Source organism: Jaculus jaculus, chromosome 16, assembly GCF_020740685.1.
Source record: "Jaculus jaculus isolate mJacJac1 chromosome 16, mJacJac1.mat.Y.cur, whole genome shotgun sequence".
Classification (NCBI taxonomy): domain Eukaryota; kingdom Metazoa; phylum Chordata; class Mammalia; order Rodentia; family Dipodidae; genus Jaculus; species Jaculus jaculus.
The window spans coordinates 65,946,398-65,961,118 of NC_059117.1; the positions used below are offsets into that span (position 1 = coordinate 65,946,398).

General features: G+C 43.7%; 1 protein-coding gene across 1 annotated transcript in view; it reads right to left on the minus strand.

Annotated features, from left to right (window-relative positions):
- The window catches only part of Synpr (synaptoporin), a 326,729-nt gene extending 314,770 nt beyond the window's left edge, over positions 1 to 11,959 (minus strand). Inside the window, exons 1-2 of the mRNA XM_004661269.2 lie at positions 11,774 to 11,959; positions 11,586 to 11,651 (exon numbers count right to left, since the gene is read on the minus strand). Coding sequence (XP_004661326.2) covers positions 11,586 to 11,651; positions 11,774 to 11,791 — 84 coding nt within the window. The 5' untranslated portion in view covers positions 11,792 to 11,959. The remainder of the gene's footprint in view (positions 1 to 11,585; positions 11,652 to 11,773) is intronic.
- Positions 11,960 to 14,721: the final 2,762 nt, after the last annotated feature.

Genomic DNA, 14,721 nt, shown 5'->3' on the forward strand with positions numbered 1-14,721 from the left:
GTCTTGCAGGGCATATGTAAACAATAGATTTCTGAACTTGAATTTCTTTATACAATGGTCTAATGAATGACTAGTCTATTAGAAAAAAATATTCAAGGACAATATAATTTTCTTAGGGGATAAGAATATTTTTGAGAAGTAAAACCTCTCCAAGAAGGTTATTTTGAGGGCACTTGACATTTAATAATTATTTTGTTCTCTAGTTGCATGAGATAATAGAAAGGGAATTGAATTAGAAACAAGAAGAAAATTTAAACATCTTTAAAGTTGTAACTTTTCTCTAAGTAGCTAGAAAATAGAGACAGGTATGTGTGTGTTTTATATGTGTATAATTATTCTTCTTTTCATGTTTTTAGTGGGAAAAATATTTCAAGTATAAGAACTAGGATAACTAAAAAAACTGTGTTAATGGGAGTGAATACAGGAGAATCAGTGGGAACATGGAATCTGGTATTTAATAGACTGGCTCCAAATCTTGGTTCTATTTACCTGCTTGTGGGTATTGGGGAATTGAACTGTAGACCATCAGATTTTACAAGTAAATGCCTTTAATAATTGAACCATCTCTCCAGGACCACTAGTTCTATAAGTTTAATCAAGTGGCTTGGGAATTGCATTTGTAAAAGAGATTATTTATTAGTACTTCATTAAATAATGTTCAGTCAAATGAAATGACATATGTATGGCACTCTGCCAACTACTTGCATCCAAGTACTAGTATTAACCCTTTTGTGTATGACTTATGATCATCTCACAACTAGTATTTTCATAGTCAGAAGATAATAGAATAAAAAACAAAATTCCTGGGCCGGAGAGCTGGCTTAGCAGTTGAGGCACTTGCCTGTAAAGCCTAAAGACCCAGGTTCAATTCTCCAGGTCCCACATAAGCCAGATGTGCATGGTGGCACATGCATCTGGAGTTTGTTTGCAGTGGCTAGAGGCCCTAGTGTGCCCATTCTCACTCTCCCTCTCCCTCCCTCTCTCTCTGTGTCTCAAATAAATAAATAAAAATAAATCAGAAAAAATTAAAAATAACAGAATTCTTGATGTAAAAATCCAAATATAACAATACAATATCAAGAAAACTTTGTGTATACAGTTCTAGAAGTTTGAGGAATGTTAATGGTGATTGTAAAGATGTCATTATCATTAACAATCTTTTCCTCAGTTAGGTAGGGACCTGTAGGCTGGGCTGGACACTGCCACAGATTTCACTGACATCATGTTACTTAACATTCATGGGCAAGCCCAAGACGTGTCTCTTATAAACCTCAGCTGATGCCCACGGGCCCCTAAAGTTGAAAATAATTATGTAACATGCTTAATATCCATGGCTGGACAGAGGGGCCAGAATTCCAGCATATGGCTGTTTCCAAACCCATGTTCCTTCAAGCCTCGGGTAATTTTTGCTCATCCCTCTTCCCTTTCTCAAACAACCTGCATCTATCACATGAAGCAAGCCTGTGGCTTTTCAAAGAGTTTAATATTTCCTACCACATTAATAAACACTCACACACAGAGAGAATGAATGTTATTAAGTCGTGTAGTCTTCAAAGACCAACGGTCAAAGATGAATCAATCTAGCAATGTATGAATAAAGGTAAAGTACATTAAGTTTTAAAGGAATAGTTTCACTTAAAAATAACCTGTAGTTTTACTAGTCAAAACTCCATCAACTCTTTCAGAAGTCTTTTCAACTGATAAATAAGGTGGTATCGACTGAATGGAGACAAACACACAATTTTTGGATAATGTCCACAGTGAATCCAACAAAAGCCCTTAAATCAGAAATGATTTTCAGCGATGCCGGTCCCCAAATCCCAGAAGCATAGTCAAGCCTTGAGAAAATCTCCATTGTTACCAGTAGTCGTAGTAGTTCTGGTGAACAAATTACCTACCATTACCTCATTCACAGAGACTCCTCACTGGGTTAGCATTGTCCCTCCCGTCCCTCCACTGGAAGGCCAGTATAAAGGGGAATGGTTTAAGTCTCATGACGCCTTTTGATCACTCCACAGTGAGAGAACAACAGTGACCATTTTATCCACAGACAACCAATCCATATACTGGTTTACTGACTTACGATATGGCCTTGGGCTGACAGTTGTGTCAAACTGAAACAAATGATCTGTTAAGGCAATTGCTTTTCTGCTTTCAGGTGGAAGCTGGAAGCAGAAAGGGCCCACGCTGAGAGGGCGAGCAGGACGGTTTCTCACACATGATGGTGGTGGCGCCTTGTAAAGCCCTTGCTGCCATGGCATTGAACTTTGAGACACAAAGCTTGGTCCACTTCAGTATTTGCGTTGTCTTTCGATGGGGGTTATCTTCTATGGTTAGACAGTGGGTGGGCCTGCAATAGTGCTATTTCCTCAGCATTTCCCTCAGCACAGGTAAATTAATTTCCTCCACAACTCAGACTAACAGTTAACCATTTCTATGGGAGTCCTTTCAAATTTCTCTTCACAGCAGATTCCATAAAAAGGAAGTGTGAGAGCTCATTTCTTCATCCTACACTCTGTTTCTCTCTTCCCTCGTTCCTTTGCTCTGTCTGTCTGATACTAAGCACTTCCCACCTAGGTGCTGTAGTAGGACCTGCAAGTATTGTTCGGTGGGATTTGCAAGACCTTCTATGTTCCAAGCCTTGTATTCTAGTCTTAGAATGTACCATGAATGAGACAAACAGGATCCCCAGCCTCTCACAATATTTGGTCCGTTTGAAAGTTAGAATGCAAATGCCTCACAATCAAATGTGCTCTCGATACAGCCAGAGCCAATTTCAACTAGCAACACCTCCATATTCAGTTACTCCTATGCAGATCTGAAGGAAAAAAAAAAAAAAAAAAAAAGGAATTCACCAGCTAAGTGGGATTTGATGAGAAGGGAAATAGAAATGTTTGTTCTAAACAGAGGAACTGACATGGGCAAAAGTCTAGCTGGTTGGCAAGAGGCCATCACTATGATGCCAAAACTTATCCAAGAAATATGGAATGTGTACAGAGCAGAAAACTGGCTTTGAATGGGAAACTTAAAAGGGTAATTTTGGATTTTTTCCTGTTGCACGCATTTCAGTGACCGATCAGTTTCAACTGACAGGTTTGTTCATTCTTGTAAGTTCCAGAGAGACCAGAGGAACTGTGGCCGAGGCGCTAGTGAGGAAATGCTTTGGGAGGGAAGACTCGGGCCTCAGGGAGCAGAGACCAGGACTCTGAGCTGCAGGCTGCGCCTCTCCCTGCGTCCGGTGCTGACCTCATGTCCAGATTCATCACCATCAGCCCAGTTATCTGCTTCTTTTGGGTGACGCTTGAGAGATAATTGTGTGCTTTTGATTTTGCATGTGGGTATGCAATTGTGTATGAATGATCATAGTTGTATGAGTGCATGGTGTGCAAATATTTGTGCTTATTTTGTGTGTGTGTGTGTGTGTGTGTGTGTGTGTGTGTGTGTGTGTGTATGTATGTATGTATGTGTTTAGGCTAAAGGTTAATTTGGGGCATTTTTTCAGTCATCCTCCACCTTACTCGTTGATATCCGGTCTCTCACTGACCCTGGACTCACAGATTCAGCTAGACAATCTGGTCAGAAAGCCCCGTGGATTCTCCTATCTGTGTCTCTCCAGCTCTGAGATTACAGGTGTGCACTGTCTCATCTTTACATGGGTCCTGGGGATATGAACTCAGGTCCTCATGCTTGCATGGCTGGAACTTTTGTTGACTGAGCTATTTTCCCTGGCCTGCATAAGGGAGGCAGACAGAGAGAATGGGTGCACCAGAATCTCCAGCCACTGCCAATGATTCCAGATGCATATGACACTTTGCGCTTTACACGGGTACTGGCGAATCAAATTCAGGTAGTTAGACTTTGCAGGCAAGCATGTTGACTGCTGAGCCATCTCTCCAGCCCCTATATGGGCTTTTTAATGTGCATGGTAATTTGGAAAATACCAACACTATAGGGAGACAGGAAAGGGGTATTTTCTTCAATTTTCAGGTAAGTAAACAGATCTTAAAGAAGGGCTAAACTGACCCAATGAATAAGAATATTCTCTCTCTCTCTCTCTCTCTCTATCTCTCTCTCTCTCTCAAATAAATAAAAATAAATTTTGACTAAAAGGCTGGAGAGATGGCTTAATGATTAAGGCACTTGCCTGCAAAGCCAAAGGACCCAGGTTCAATTCCCCAGGACCCATGTAAGCTAGATGCACAAGGTAGCCTACATGTCTGGAGTTGTTTGCAGTGTCTGGAGGCCCTGGTGCACCCACTCCCTTTCTTAAATAAAGATAAATAAATAAAAAAAGAATATGTACAAACACAGTGAAAGTGAAGTGTTCCAAAAATGTCATGGTTTGGTATGCATATTCCTTAGACATCTAGGATATTTTTTCTATCCATGCATGCCTATTTTTCTTCTGACTTTACACTTGTACAGGGAGAAGTGTGACCCTTCTTGAAAATGGAGAATGAAAGGTAGTGTCTCTAGCACGAGTCTGGGCTGATTCCTGTGATTCTAGCTGGAAGTTCCCCGAGATCCAGGAACAGATGGTTAATAAGCCCATCGCTAACCCTATGAAGACCCTCCTATATACCCTGGAGAATACCACTGAACATACTGTAAACTTTTTACATGTAGATGATTATCTACAAACTATGACTTGAGAGAAAACAAGGAAATTGTTTTGCTATCGCTCACCAAAACAGTCCCTGAGGGCCATGGGCTTGTAATTCTTCCCTTCAATCTCCCTTCCCTTTGATGACCTCTCTGGAACACTCTTTAAAATGTGAATATTCTGCAGAATAACTCCCTTGAAAAATCACTCATGGTAGGATAAAAATAAGTCTATGGCACAGGAGATGGCTCAGTGGATAAAGAGTTTGCTGAGCAAGAATAAGTACATGAGTTCAGATCCCCAGTGTTGCAGTTAATTTCTAATTGCTGGGACAAAGCATTTGACCAAAAGCAGCTAGTGGGAAGAAAGCATGTTTTAAAACAAAAATTTGTTCTGGCTTATAGTCTCAAAGGGAAGTTCCATGATGGCAGGGGAAAGCATGGTGTGAGCAGAGGCTGGGCATCGCCTTTGCCACAGCAGGTGGAAAACAGCAGGAAAAGAATGTGCCCAGCTCTGGCAAGGGGGAGCTGTCTATGACACCCCTAAGCCCACCCCCAAGAACACATCACTTCTAGCAAGGTTCCACCTCCCACATTGCCACCAGCTGAGGACCAAGTACACAAAACAAATGAGTTTGTGGTGGGAAGCTGATCCAAATGACCAGACTCAGAGCCCATGTAAAAGCCAGGAGCTGTGGTGGGCATGTGTAATCTCAGCACACCTATAGTGAGCGGGGAGGCAGAAAAAGGGAATTACAGGAAAATAACAGAGTAGCTGTCCTGGTTAGTAGAGCAGTGCCCAGTGAGAGACCCTTCCACAGATGAGGTAGGAGGCAAGCAGACACGAGGAAGTATTCCTCTAAGCTCCACGCACATGCTGTGGTATGTGCATGCCCTAGCTCAGGAACGTGAACATGCACGTGCACATACACACACGTCACATCCAAAACACACATCAGAAAACAAAAGGAAGAAAGAAAGAAAAAGACTAAGCATGTCAGGACCCTCTATGTAAACTAGAGAGACAGAGGAGTTCAAAAGAGGTATAAGCAAGTTAGAATAGAGATTTCCGACTTCAGAGTCTTTCTAACACTAAATTGCAAGAAATTAGGCAAACTGCTGTTAATGACCTCTACATTCACCTTCCTCATCCTCATCAGGATCATAGGAAACACCATCATCGTCACCTTTACCTGGACTGCATTTCTTCACTGTCAATGTCACCCAGTAAAGTAGAAATTTATGCTGGGCGTGGTGGCGCAAGCCTTTAATCCCAGTGCTCAGGAGGCTGAGGTAGGAGAATCACCATGAGTTTGAGGTCACCCTGAGACTCCACAGTGAATTCCAGGTCAGCCTGGGAGAGAGCAAGACCCTACTTTGACAAACAAAAACAAAAGTCAATAAACAAAATAGGAACTTGTATTAGCTCTTTTACAGCTGAGAAAGGAAGAATAGTTAACCAGTTCAAAGTAACAATGATAGTGCGGAAGAGAATCTGGGTTCAAGTCCCAAGGGAACAAGCCTGACCCATCTCTCTCTTCCTACCAGGGGCCAAACACCCATTGTCTCACTAAAGGCAGGGCAGCGTTGAGTGTGGGACCCACTAGCATGATTCAGATTTGCTTTCTTGTAGAGTGCGTAGCATTTCATATTCCCACTGCACACAGTTTTTGTCAATGATCAGATGTTATCGATTATATCTGAATCCACACTAATGCAGCTTTAAGTGCATTAGACCCTCATGGAAGACTGTGACTCATGGTACCATTCCCTGCCTTGTTTATTCTTAGAGAGAAAAATGACTCACCTCATGCAGGCAGAACAAAATGATGATCATGAAATGATGTCAAATTTTGGCTATGTAATTAAAGACTTTAGCAGGTATTTTAAATGAAAAAAATACCACTTTTTAAATAAAACTTGCTGTACTTTGCTTAATAATGAACAGAAAATAAAGCCAAATATAAAAGACAATTGGTAGCTATTAAATTTGTCTCTAAATGCAGAAGACACTCTTTGGCCTTTTCAGAAAAAAAAGGTCTTAGCTATGTATCTTAGTAGTTGAGATAAACAACACAAGATAAAATAATGTTTGCCTTTTGAAATTCCTTTGGGGCTTAGGGATAAGAGACACTTTAAATGCCTGGCACCTGGAGAAAGTAAGATAGCATTTAAGGAATTATAGTTTGGAGTGAGATTGTCACATCTTGGCTTTGACATTTCCTATGGTTTTGTTCCTAATGACTTCTTTTTAATACTCCTGAGCCCCAACGTGACATGACATCATCCAGATCCAGTATAAAGATGTATTGAGAACATTGTTTAAAATATTTTCATTCATTTATTTACAGGGCGAGGGAGAGAGAGTGAGAGAGGGAGGGAGAGGGAGAGGGAGGGAGGGAGAGGGAGATATAGGGAAGAGACAGAGAGGATGAGCGTACCATGGCCTCCAGGTGCTGTTAAGGAGCTCCTGCTGCATGTGCCTTTCTGTGATCTGGCTTTATGCGAGCACTGGGGAAATCAAACCTGAGATGTTAGCTTTTGAAGGCAAGCACTTTGACCACTGAGCCATCTCTCCAACCCCTATCAAGGGCACTTTACTGTAGTTCTTCACATAAGGCCTGCATGTGAAAGGTGGTCACCATCACTTCTCTCATTAGGCATTCAAAAAAGTGGCTCTCCGGCGGGAATGAATCATCTGTTAAAGGTACTTGCTTGAAAAAGGATGGCTATTAGTATATTACACTCCATTGACAGGCCTCACTTGTTGCATTAAGTAACATGAATTGTAAATACCATCTATAAAATCCATAAAAATACCATCTATAAATATCAAGAAAAGCATAGCAATATGATGCTTGCTTAGAGAATTAAGAATTGTAGACAAGAATGATTTTTTTTTGTTGTTATTTTTAAAATTTCTTTTGAGGTATGGTCTCACTCTAGCACAGGCTGACCTGGAATTCACTATGCATTCTCAGGCTGACCTCAAACTCTCAGCTATCTTCCTACCTTGGTCTCCCAAGTGCTGGGATGAAAAGCGTGTGCCACCACACCCAGCAAGAATGAAGATCCTATAAGCAACTGTGCCTTCACTTAAATATGCCTCATGCACTTCTGAATTGACTGCCTTGTTAGGCAGAAAGAGAAGGCATAATGGGAATGTGAAGTCCTGGAGTAACAGCATAACAGTATAGCACAATTGGAGATGGGGATGAAGAGAGCAGGCAAGTGGACCCAACAGTTGACTTTACCGGGTGGAATGTGGAGCTGTGTTGGAGGACTGTGCAAGCCACCCAAGCAATGTGTGAGGGACGTTGAGTCCTGGCTGTGTGAAGACTTCCACTTTCCATTGCACATAAACCCAGAGATGTAAATCCAAAGCTTTATAAATAGTAAAGGAAATAAGTAATATGCCAACACGATTTTTGTTGAGATAGGGTCTCATTCTAGCCCAGGCTGATCTGGAACTCTATAGCTCCAGGATGGCCTTGAAGCCACAGCGATCCTCCTACCTCTGCCTCCCAGGTGCTGGGATTAAAGGTGTGCGCCACCATGCCTAGCTACTAACACAATTTTTGTAAGAGATGGAGAGAAAGAGAAAAGAGAAAGAGAAAGAGGGAGGAAAAAAGAGATAGAGAGGAGAGACACCAAAGACCTAGTTGGAAAATTTCAAAATAGCAAAATAAGAATGACCAGCAGAAGACTGGAACATACCCACATATATTTTTTTCTAGTGTAAAACTAAAAACAAAATAAATTTGATCTTTAAAACATTTTTAAACTATTTTCAAATGCTGGTTTAAGAGGGCTGCCAAACCAAGTTTCTCATCAGAGCAAAGATGAAACAGACCACATGTCCCCTGATCTCATTTAAGTAGAGATTAAGGCTGTAGAAGTTTTGCCTCCAAGTCTTGGCAACTATCTGAGGCTTACCCCTCCAGGCTTTCCTATGCTATTAAGATTAAATTCACTGTATCCATGAGCTCTTCCTAAGGAAAGAACACACAAATGAAGTACATATTCCTGTTAAGGCTCTATGTCCAGCGGTGGAAGAGGCCTTTGAATGCAGTACCAGTTTCAGAGGTCCACAGGAAGTGATTGATAATGGGAAGTACAGAAGTGCAGGCAAATGATATGTTTATAATTCTTCTGCTCACTGTAGTTTTTCCCCCAGCTTGTTCCGTTCTACCACTGACTATCAGATTATACTCTTGTGAAAAAATCATTTATTAAGTTAGGGGTAAAATATGTTTTCCATGTCTGCTTATATAACTTATACACACCTGTGTTTTCTTTTTGAAAAATAAATTTTATTGTAAGCTAAGCATTGTGGTGCACACCTTTATTTAATCACAGCACTAGGGAGGCTGAGGTAGAAGGATCACTTTGAGTTTGAGGCCAACCTGAAACTAGGGAGTGAATTCCAGGTCAACCTGGGCTACAATGAGACTGTAATTCAAAATAACAAAACTATTATTTATATATAGGATATCTAGTTGAACACATCTTTCACATATTGACTAAAAGAATGAGTATTGATTTTTTCAATTTAAATATTTACAAAATGTTTTTAAGAGAAAATAAATCTTTCTTCCTTGCTTCCTTCCTTCTTCTCTTTTTCTCTCTTTCTTTTCTTCTTCCTTTCATTGCCAGTATTTCATGAGGAAAATAAAATACCTCAAAATGTCTCCTCATGCCACCCTACAGACATGAAATACATACTTTCCTTCTGACCACTATTGCAAACCTGAAAATGTCTGCATACAAGCTTTTCCCCACTCACTCTATCTCTTTCTCTAAATTGGCTTGTTTAAAATGTAGGTCAAGCAACTAACTTACCTGTCTGTTTAAAGTTGTCCATTATCCCTGTACAAGAGAGCATATAATCACAGAATTGCTAGCCAACAGTCACCCCTCCCTAAGCCTTCAAGTCCTGAGAGACATAGAAGGGCTACAAATTGTTTAAATAAGGTAACTCTTTCTCAGCACCCAAGACCATAATGCACTCTGATGCTTATCATAAATGAGTGAGTAAAAATATAATTCAAGAATAAGGTGGGGCTAGAGAGATGACTTAGCAGTTAAGGTGCTTGCCTATGAAGCCTAAGGACCCAGGTTCGTTTCCCCAGTACCCACAAAAGCCAGATGCACAAGGTAGCACATGTGTCAGGAGTTCATTTACAGTGGCTAGAGGCCCTGACGTGCCCATTCATTCTCTCTCTCTCTCTCAAATGTAGCTATTATTATTTTTTTTATTTTTTTATTTTTTTTGGTTTTTCGAGGTAGGGTCTCACTCTGGCTCAGGCTGACCTGGAATTCACTATGTAGTCTCAGGGTGGCCTCAGACTCTCAGCGATCCTCCTACCTCTGCCTCCCGAGTGCTGGGAATAAAGGCGTGCGCCACCACGCCCGGCTAAATGTAGCTATTATTTTGATTTTTCTGTGGGGGAGTATTTTCAAGGCAGGGTCTACCTCCAGTCCATGCTGACTTGGAATTCACTCTGAGTGACTCAAAGAGATCTTCTTACTTTGGCATCCCAAATGCTGGGATTAAAGGCGTGCACCACAACACCCAGTTTATTATTTTGATTTTAAAAATTATTTATTTCTCTCTCTCCCTCTCTCACTGTGTGTGTGTATGTTAGGCGCAGATCAGGATCTCTTGTTTCTGCAAACACTGGGGAATTGAATCCAGGTGGCAGGTTTTGCAAGCAAGTGCCTTTAACCACTGAGCAATCTCCGGAGCTTTTAATTTTGATTGTTAAAAGCCACTCTCTTGTGGGAAATGGTGATTGAATGGCTAAATGAATGAATACGAGGAGAACTGTGAGAAAGCCAACTAAAAGTTTCTGAGACTGTGAGCATTGCTTGCTTTTAACCTATTTCGGAATAGGCAGTCACGAGTATGTTACAGTTGGAGCCTTCCAAAAGCAGTCTTGACGGATGTCAAACGGATCCAGTCAGGCATTGCTGCTTAGGCCTGCACACAAGGCAGGTATGTGCTCCTCTTACACCAGGCATGTGAGCATGCAAGCCGTCTGTGTAGCCAAGTCTAGATTCAAGCCTTTGGCGCTAAGGTCCTGGAGCATAGAACAGCTCTTACATAATTTCCCAGCCAAGCATTGTTAGGGCCTGTGACTAATGCTACATGACGGGCTTTGAACTTTCTGTTTAGATAGCTTCTCTTGCCTTGCTGAGCGCCCAGCAATGGGAAACGTGTGACCTGCAAGACTTCACTCCTGATAACCATCACTCCGCTCGCGAGTAACTGTTTCTGTGCCTGACCCCTCTGTCTGTAAGCCAGATTGTGGTAGGACTCACAGGGTGGAATTTAAAAAGAAAAAGATGAGTAATATAATTTCCTACAGTCCAGTCCCAAAAGAAGACTGCACAAGGAAACAGCTGTATTCTCCTGGGGTGGGGGTGGGGGATGAGGGAGAATTAAAACATCAGAAGAACCCTGGAGGAGTGGCCAGAGTAGGGAAATATTATCCAAGAAGGAAGTTCTGTTTGCATTATATTTAAAGGCTCTCAGTCTCCCTCTAGCTGGAGCTGGGGCAGAACAAGTTGACCCTGGCTCTTCGCGCGTTCCAGTCCGTGCTAGGAGCTGTCCAAGTGCTGACCAACTTTGCAAGCGCGGCCAAGTCCTCCCAGCTACCCAGCCCACCGAGCGCTGGGTCCCTCCTCTCCCTCCCGCGAAGGTCCACAGCCTCCTTGGCAGCTCCCTGGCCATCGCCCCGGGAGGCTTCTCAGCACAGCCGCTGCGCGCCTGCAAGTAGGGAGGCGATGTGACACTTTTCACAACATCCATCCAGCATCCATATTCCCGCTCCCAAACATCCGGCCCTGCCGCCCCAGGTTAGCCTCTTGGGAACAAGCAGGGGAAATTAAGGGAGTCAAACCCCAGACTCTGAGCACAACCTGTGCAGAGGGCGCCCCGCTCCACTTGCCCTCCCCCAAATAAACACCCCGTGGCTCACCAATTCCAAGGCTCGCAGGAAGGCAAGGGGCTCCTTTAGCACCCGGAAGGTGCCCACCGAGGCCAGCTGCGGATGATGGAGAGAGAAAGCAAAAGCATGAGCAGGGGGGGCGAAGACGCCTCTGTGCGACCTCGGGGATCCCCGATGTCCCCCCCTCTAGCAGGTCAGTCACCCAGTTCCATCCTAACCTGACTCACGGGATCCATTGCTCGCCCTCGCTCGGGTTTTCTCCAGCGCCGGCTCCCCTCGGATAGGAAGTTCGCCTGACCCTCGGTTCTCGGGGTCAGAGCAACCTCGGGAGCCGCCGGCCTTGGGGCACTGGGCACCCGGGGAGCGCGGGCTGTCCGCGCCCGCTCTCCACCTCGCCGGGCTCGGCTGGCTCTGCGCTCCGGGGATCCAGCGCCAGCGGGTAGGCGAGGAGAGCGCGCGAGGGGTGGGCTAGGGAAGAGTGGGCTAGGGGAGCGGCAACAGGGGAGGGGAGAAAGCTAAGCCATCGGGGGCAGGCTGTCATTGGCCAGACGCAGGCTCCACAGGGGACCACGACGGGGTGGGCGAGGCAGAATCCACTCGCATTGGTCCAGGCTCAGCCCAGCGCCCTCTCGCCTGGGCTCGGGGAAACTTTGGGGGTTTTGGCTAGGAAAGTGGTCTGCTGTGCATTCGTAAGAAGGCTCCCTGCTTAGAAGGGCTAATGGGAAGAGTAAAAGAATTAATACAATAAAAAAAAAAATACCCCCACATCGGGGAGACATTGTGATGACTTCTCAGCACCAAAGAACTATTAATGGGTTACTCTTTAACTCATTCCCTTGAGGCTTCATGGAATGTCTCCCAGGTGGCCGGGCAGCGCCAGAGGAGAGTCCCTCACAGCCTAGGAAACTGCTTCTTCCCCCAGAGGCGAAGCAGAGAGAATGCAGGTGCTGTAGGGCATGCCAAGAGCATGATAAGAAACACTACCCGAGGGCTGGAGAGATGGCTTAGCGGTTAAGGCTGCCTGTGAAGCTAAAGGACGCAGGTTTGATTCCCCAGGACCCACATAAGCCAGAAGCACAAGGGGCACATGCATCTGGAGCTGGTTTGCAGTGGCTGGAGACTGTGGGGTGCCCATTCTCTCTTTGTCTTCTCTCTATCTCTTTTTGTTTGCAAATAAATAAATTAAATTAAATTAAAAAAGAAACCCTACCTGAGAAGAGGCAGAAACTGATTAATCTTGTGCTTGGGGCCAGGTGCCAGACAGATAATCTTTTTCAAAACAAAATTAATTTTTTTGTTTATTTTTATTTATTTGAAAGCGATAGAGAGAGAGAAAAAGGCAGAGAGAAAGAGAGAGAGAGAGAGAGAGAGAGAGAGAGAGAGAGAGAGAATGGGCATGCCAGGGCCTCTAGCCACTGCAAACGAACTCCAGACCCATGTGCCCCCTTGTGCATCTGGCTAACGTGGGTCCTGGAGAATCGAGCCTTCAACCGGGGTCCTTAGGCTTCACAGGCAAGTGCTTAACAGTTAAGCCATCTCTCCAGCCAAAAATTAAATTATTTTTAATATTATGAACATTATGGTATGAAAATATTGTGTATTGTTCTTATTCCCATTAGTGTACTCTCATTTCCCCTCTCCTCCACCCACATTCTGCTGAGTGCCCACCTCAGTGGGGTTGTTGGTATTCACAATAGGGTCATGAACAGACCAGTCAGTCTTTGTTCTGGAGAGAATGCTTCAGGATACACCTTTCCATGTTGTGGCTCTTAAATATTTCTGCCCCTTCTTCTACACCCTGAGCCTTGGAAAATATGCTATAAGCCCCCTTTAGTGCTGAGCTTTCAGCAGTCTCTGATAATTTTTTCTGCTTTGATGAGTTTTGAGTCTCCTCAGTGTCTGCCACAATTTCCCTGGAAGAGGTTGTCAGCATAGTAGTAAGAGCAGCACTCATGTTTAAATTGCAACCCCTGGGCCCTGGCACATGTGGTAGAGATGGCTCCTCACAAGCTAGGCAATTAGCCATCTTTTCTTGTTCTACTGGTGGATTGTGGTTCTTCCTGGTACTCACTGCCATCTGTAAAAAGCAGATTCTCCAACCAAGAGTGAGAGTAGCATGGATTAAAGGGGATAAACATGGTCCTTTTAAAGATTTTTTTTTTCCCCTTCTTTTTCATTTTTTTTGAGGTAAGGTCTCACTCTAGCCCAGGCTGACCTGGAATTCACTATGGAGTCTCAGGGTGGCCTCAAACTCATGGCAATCCTCCTACCTCTACCTCCTGAGGGCTGGGATTAAAGGCATGCACCACCATGCCTGACTTCCTTTTCAAGACTTCTTGATGGGCATGCCTTCTCATCTTCGCCAAAGAACAGTGGGAGCTTCTTTCTGGAGTCTATGACCTTCCTATTCATAGAATTCAGACTTGAAACTCAGTGCCTGGTATGAATTCCTTTCCTCTGGGCAGACCCCATATCCAGTTACAGAGCATTTGGTTGTTCCCATAGCCTAGGTGCCACTTTTGCATAGGTGTGTGCATCTTGCTTGGCAATTGGCTGATTTTGTAGCTTGCATGATCTCTGGCTTCTTCACACTGTTGATGGCCATTATCCCCTGGCAATTCACATAGCACTTTTCCGCACTATGAGGACTAGCCATCAGAGGGCTGGCTTTCTTCTCTGGTTCAGCATGATCTACCACTATCATGCGATTGCAGCTTGTGGTGTTTTCAGCAATAGGACCTTACCATTTACCTCTGGTTTGAAACCAAGTTTTTTGGCAATGGCACGGCATGTAATTTTCATGGCCATGTGAGGTTCATAGTATATTATGCTCATTTTAAAAATAGAAAGCAAAGTCAGGCATGGTAGCACACACCTTTAATCCCAGCCCTCGGGAGGCAGAGGTAGGAGGAGACCATGAGTTCAAGGCCACCATGAGACTACATAGTGAATTCCAGGTCAGCCTGGGCTAGAGTGAGACCCTACCTCAAAAACAAAAGTGTTCCATAAAAGTAGAAAGCAGATGGATGATGTTGAGATAGCCAAGAAGAAACAGTACCAGAGACTCAACAGGTGTTGAAATTCAAGGCCCTTTCGAATACATACCATTTTTTTCTGAGATCTTTGTCTAGGTTCCAATCCCTAAAGAGTCTATCCAAAATAATGC